Source organism: Schistosoma mansoni, chromosome 1 (assembly GCF_000237925.1).
Source record: "Schistosoma mansoni strain Puerto Rico chromosome 1, complete genome".
Taxonomy (NCBI): domain Eukaryota; kingdom Metazoa; phylum Platyhelminthes; class Trematoda; order Strigeidida; family Schistosomatidae; genus Schistosoma; species Schistosoma mansoni.
In genome coordinates, this window is record NC_031495.1 from 57,090,014 (window position 1) to 57,096,530 (window position 6,517).

A 6,517-nucleotide genomic window follows, 5' to 3' on the forward strand; every position below is an offset into this window, starting at 1 on the left:
AAGTGCATTTTGTGCTTTTCTGGACAGCATCAATGCAACTCCTTGTGTATGTGGGGCATTTTCTTCTTCATGACCGGAGTATAACAGAAGTTCCCCTGAAGATAGTCGTTGTTGTCCAGCCTGTGTCCAATGTGTTTCGCTGATTCCAAGCACCTCCAGATTGTATTTTCTCATTTCTGCAGCAATTTGAAAGACTCTTCCGGTCTCCCACATTGTTCGGACATTCCATGTACCTATAAAAATTGTCGCTCTGGTTGTAAGAAGATGCATCGGCCTCATGACTTCCGAAGGAACTCGGCTTTCATCATGAGACGTCATAATTATTCCTTGAACTCGGAGGGCAGAGTTTGAATGGTTTGAATTATTTTTTCTGGTTAGCGTTTTTTTAGCGAGTTGGTTTTCTACGGGATGGGGTCGCTAACCCCATGCCCAACCCTCCTCCTTTACCCGGGCTTGGGACCGGCAGTAACCCCCGGAGGAGCTACAGGCGGAGTTATTATAAGCTAGTAATAGTTTCTTATCATGAATTCACAAACTGTTAGTCTGACAAGAATAGTAGGATAATTATGACGAATTTATATGTGTGTCTAGACACTTAATGAACAATTAAATTAAAATTTATTTGACCTGGAAAAAGATTATGTACTAAGTATTTATTTTTGCCATCCGTTAGTAGTGTTGTTGTGCAATTAAGTGGTTGTTTAATTATGATTATATCATAATGATTGCTAAGATCAGATATATTACCGATATCTCGCGTGTAGCCCATAATGTAGTACTGTCATTAGTAAATGGTAGAACTCCAATAAACTGGAATTGCAGTTGACCACTGAAACTGTTGAGTTATCTGTCTTCTCAGTTGTGGAGATAATGCAATAAATTTTTCCTCTTTCGTATTTGTTATGAATTACCTATTATATATCTTAACTGCATAACATATTTGCTTAATTTCATGGAAAACACAATGTAGTTTAGAGCCTTCTTGATGTAAACTTTTTTTAGCTGCTGAAATCTGTGCTATTCAATGATATATCAAGCGCTTTTTAGTTTTATAGATACTGATTATTATTAAGAAATTCAATAATTTTTCAGCTAAACTGTTGAACTCTCTGTGTTCAACTCCCTACTAAGCCATCCTTTAAGTTTGCATACACAGAATTCAGCGAAGAAAATTTTCTTATCGACGAAATCATTTACTTATTCTGTGCATTTGTATTTCTAATTGTTTGGTGAATATATATATCTACAGAAAGACAGAAAACATTGCATCATAAAATGATACGAGATTTCAAATAACAGGTGTGGTTACGTAATAATCAAGAGGGTTAAAGAAGAATAAAAGTATGAAACTAGTTTGCTGGTCAGAACTATGGAAGAATATTGTCCTCTTGACAGTAATGATCAAAAATGGAAAACCTCAACTTCATAATCACAACCGAATAATTACCATGAAAAATTGTGAAGGGATAATAACAACTGATAACGGTTTAAATTACAAGATCATATTAAAAACAAAACAATACCAAAACATACTACAGAAGGGAATCAAAGCCATGGAAGGATGAGAAGTTAAACGTATCGTTTTTGCATGTAGCGTTCAGTCTTGGATCGGTGGATCGTCAACATTTCAACAGTGCATAAGTTTTTGATTTGGCCTCTCTTTGATCCAGTTCCTTTGATCTTCTAGATTATTTCGAAGGATGACTCCTTTAAAGCTACGTATCCGAAACTGGTTAGGTGATTCGGTATTGAAGTGTTGGTTGTTTTGCATTTGCTTTCTAAAAGCCACACCGGGTAATGTTCTGAGGTACGTTTACAAAGTGGTAGCTTTGTGTGGCCAATGAAACCTTGCTCCACACGAGCAGATAAATTCATAGATGCGCATCGATGTTACTGAATGCAGAAGTTTATCCTTTGATACTTCTGTGAATGGTAGGCCGGGTTGCGAAAGTACTATGAAGCTTTTTTGAATAGGTTTTATTTAGTTCTATTCTGTCTGACGAACAAATACTTTTCATAATTCTGACCCGTAAATTATTTTCATCCTCCTATTCTCCTCTCACCCCCCTCATTTTTACGCAACCACATTCGATATTCTAACTCTTAAACCACTTTATGATGTAATCCTTATCTTTCTACAGACACATATATTCACCAAACAACTATAATTACAAACATACAGAATAAGTTTATGATTTCGTTGATAAGAAAATTTTATTTTTAATTTTACTCACTGACATTATGGATTATCTTAAATTTGCATACTTTCAAATTTTGTAATTTATTTCTTGTTAAATGTTATTTTCAGTTCACTTTATTCACGTAGCATGTTATCAGTATGCAATGCTAATTGTTCATGTAATCAAAATGAATGGTCTCCAGTGTGTCATTTAGCTTCCGATATCACGTACATTTCACCTTGTCATGCCGGTTGTCAAGATAGATTTCTTCTCAATAACTCATTATATGAGGTACTGTCATATTCAATTTTTTGTGTGTGTTGAAATTAAAAAGTGACGAATTGTTATTTTTTCGCCAATAAATTGGTTATTAATTCTTTGAAACCACAACATGCATTGTAATTGATAATTATACTATTACATGCTACTAGAATAGCCATGTTCATGACATATATATAAAGTGTGCACCGGTTTAATTTTATTATTTTTTCATTAGAATATGAAAATTAAACCAGTTTTCTGTAGTCAACCATAAACTTTAATAATCATCGACATATTCGTTATGGCGTAACGTCTAAAATACGTGAATTGATTAATGCTAAACTACCTCACTGCTCATTGTAACCTTAAAAAGTGATATAAATAATTACAGAATGCGCGCTGATGAAAAATGTTTAATAAAAAATGATGGACCTTAGTTAAGGAGACGTTAGAAAACATGGAGTACTAAGCATCAGTTGAGTATTAGTATGGGACTCTTCAGCAGTCCTCATCCATAACCATCTTCAAAAATTAAATGAATCTTCACAGACCTCTCATTCAAACAGTATTTGTGTAATCAGTATGTTTAATATGGAATCCTGAAGTTCTAATGAGAAATTCTATTAGGGAAGATTAGTAATTTTGGGAGTCAGGCTGTATCCAAGTATTTATTCGATATACTTTTCAATGATATGAACATTGACACATGATCTTAGTTCAATGTCGTATTCAGATCAAGGAATATGACTACAGCATGGAGCTGGTATTTACGCCTGTATCGTAAAACCTGTCAGAGGATAAAGATCTTGACAATGCATCTCAATCGTAATCAGAATTGTCCTTAGGTTTTTCAGGTTTTCTTTCCTCAGATTCTATTTTAGGGTCTGGTAATTAGGAGAGGTATATTGGTCAAAGTGACTCGGTTATCTCAAGAGGGTTCATTTCCAACTAAAAATGATTGTTAATTCGTCAATTGTGTTATAAAGAATTAAAATGGAGAAATATTGCTGTACATAGCTATTTTGTTTTATCTTGCCAACTTCTCAGTATTGTATTTTCATAGCTATCATCCAATGATTTGTATAGAATCTTTGTATCTGTATGTCATTGGTATATGATCAACTGAGAAAGCAGTGAAATCATCCTATAATCATATTGGCAAAGCTACCTTGATTTCATTCGTTAGCCTATAACAGATCAGTAATAATAGTATGAAATTGTAGTCGATTGATAAAACACTGAATTGATTTAGGTAACTGATCTGATAATTTGCTCAAGTTGTATAATATACGCATTTCAAACGTCAATAGATTTCAGAAGAAGTATGGAATCACTAGTCAGTAAACTAAATATGTGATTTAAATTAAAGCTATTATTATTTATACGTTAAATATTCAAACAATGGTACCAGGGTCACCCAACGTTTTAAATAACAGATTAGTATTTTTCTTGATTAATAGTAAAGATAAATGGTATAATTGAATCAAAGTGTCACTAGCTATTATAGCGGTTGTATCAAATAACATTTTCTTAACATTATCCCTATTAATAAAATAATAATAACTTGTCGATCTATTTTTCTTTTACACATTTCTAGTTTCGTAAATGTGCTTGTACATTACACAGCATCAATAATAACAGTATTGTTACGTCTAAGATTACTGATGTAACAAAACCTGGTGAATGTGATTTACACTGTCATACACTAATTCCATTTGTTATTCTATTAACATTTTTATTATTTCTAACTGGTGTAATTCAAAATCCTTTATTAATGGTTACAATGCGATCAGTTGATCATAATCAACGTTCCTTTGCTTTGGGTCTTCAATTTACAATTGTACGATTGTTTGCTTATTTACCTTCACCAATTGTATACGGACGTGTGATTGATGGAGCGTGTCGATTTTGGCGAAGTGAATGTGGTCGTGTAGGTGATTGTGCTTTTGTAGATGTACGATATTTAAATTTATATATAACTGGTAAGTTGTTAGATAAATTAGAATTTTACTAAAATTTCTACTTTCATTAAATATTCTTTGTAATGTGTTTAAGCATTTTATTGTTTGCACTTTTGTACATTTTGCTATAATTCCAGTGGATCATATACTATGTGAATGTTTTGGTGTAGGAGAAATTCGTCAGATCTTATATAATGGTTTGATCCCCGGTAATGTTTAGACAAACACATGAGATAGATCTATTTTTTATTTCATGTGCCCTAGATCGTGTTTACATCCACATTAATTCTATCGATCAAATTTTATTTAAAACATGGATAAATGTCCAGTTACTGCTATAATGAACCTTGTTTATATGATTATTCATATATTGTTTGACCCGATATCACTTTAGCACATCGAAATACCTAATCTTTTTTTACAATTTTCATTTCATCTTAAATTACTTTGATCAATTGTTACTACCACTATTATTATTATTATTATTATTATTATTATTATTATTATTATTAAGTGCTATCATTGACTGGATATTACTTAATCATGTTTCATACTAGTTGCAACCATATCTAGAATATATATCATCCAATAGGATATTATTCACTCGACGTGTTAGTGTTTCCAGGATTTCAATGGTGATCTGTCTTAGATTGACTTTTGAAGTCAACTGTTGAAATTATGTTTGCATTACTACATTTTGTGAATTTTATTGTACAGCGAAACATTCACCTTCATTTATTAGATTTCTTTACGAGGGTTAACTGTTAGTGCTTTGTCAACTTCATAGTCATACAATTTTACTAGTTATGACACTTTGTTATTACATTTATTTTTTTTCATGTAATTGACTTTAAGCGACACGCCTTATATGAGAACTAAAAGTACTTTTGGTGTAAGAGCACACTAAAATAGGTTGAGCTAGTTTGGAACTTACAACTCAATATTTCCTAATTGCATTATTTCAACCTTAAAATAAAAGATTTATCTATAATTTATGCATAAATGTGTTCAATTTTGTTTAAATTATTGAGGCCATAAACCCTATACAAGTTAGAATTAATTATTTCATTTCATTTTTATCATTTCAGGCCTTGGATTGGTTGTCAAAGGATCTGGTCTTTTTTTTTATTTTTTCCTACTATACTTTCTTTATCGTGACAAATCGGCTGATAACACTACTTTTAATAATAATCGTAGTTTAGCCAATGAACCTAGAAATGTACATGGTGAAGTTAACGGTCCAAAAGTACCAACTGTTGTCGTATCATATAGTAGGCCATGAGGATATCTGTACATACACTTGTAAAAAAGTCGACTTCTGAAGATATTATTTCTCTTTTTGTCTGTCTCCATTTTCCTTCCAATTTTTAAAAATCTTATTTGAGGAATTCTCTTCAACTCCTTCCCTTGGTATTGTACAACTGTTTTGCGTTTTAAAATAAAATTCTACGTGTCTTTATGAATTTAATGAAGTATAAAGCATAATGAGAGTGAATGAGTAGGACAGCAAGTCTGTGAAAGACTTTGTCTTCACCTGCCATTTATTGAATCTTTTATTCTTATAATCCTATTGACATATATATTTCATATGACTATATAGATTTTATCATAGAAATACAACACTATTTTTCTCTCTTTTTCGTTTTTAAAAAGCCTCCTTTATTTTTTGTATCATACAGATCAGAAAAACAGTGTTTGCCTATTTTCGATTTTTTTTCCTTGTTACCTCTTTGTTTGTACTAAACCGTTGTTCGATATATTTATACTAAAATATGTACTATAACTTATGTACAAAAACAGCTAGTATGTAAAGTAAACAGATCTTTAGTTGAGTTTTTAAAAGTTATAAAGATCTTAACTAATCAGTCAGCAATAAAACCTGGATGACGATGGTGATAGCGTCGATAAGGAATTACGCTAATTGAATGTATGGTAAACTAGTTGGTTCATTTCTCATTTTTACTGGTGATCTTTTCCCTTCTTATTAATAACTGAACAATTGATCCTTTTTTAAAAGTTTCCTTCTATTTATTGAAATGTTTCTCTCCTTTTTCTTGTGTATATTTATTATTATTATTATTATTATTATTATCATAGTACAAATGAATGATAATT

General features: G+C 31.5%; 1 protein-coding gene across 1 annotated transcript in view; it reads left to right on the forward strand.

Moving 5' to 3' along the window:
* The window catches only part of Smp_159140 (putative organic anion transporter), a 40,156-nt gene extending 34,035 nt beyond the window's left edge, over positions 1–6,121 (forward strand). Inside the window, exons 9-11 of the mRNA XM_018794966.1 lie at positions 2,309–2,471; positions 4,039–4,423; positions 5,491–6,121. Of these exons, the coding sequence (XP_018649325.1) occupies positions 2,309–2,471; positions 4,039–4,423; positions 5,491–5,684 (742 nt within the window). The 3' untranslated portion in view covers positions 5,685–6,121. The remainder of the gene's footprint in view (positions 1–2,308; positions 2,472–4,038; positions 4,424–5,490) is intronic.
* Positions 6,122–6,517: the final 396 nt, after the last annotated feature.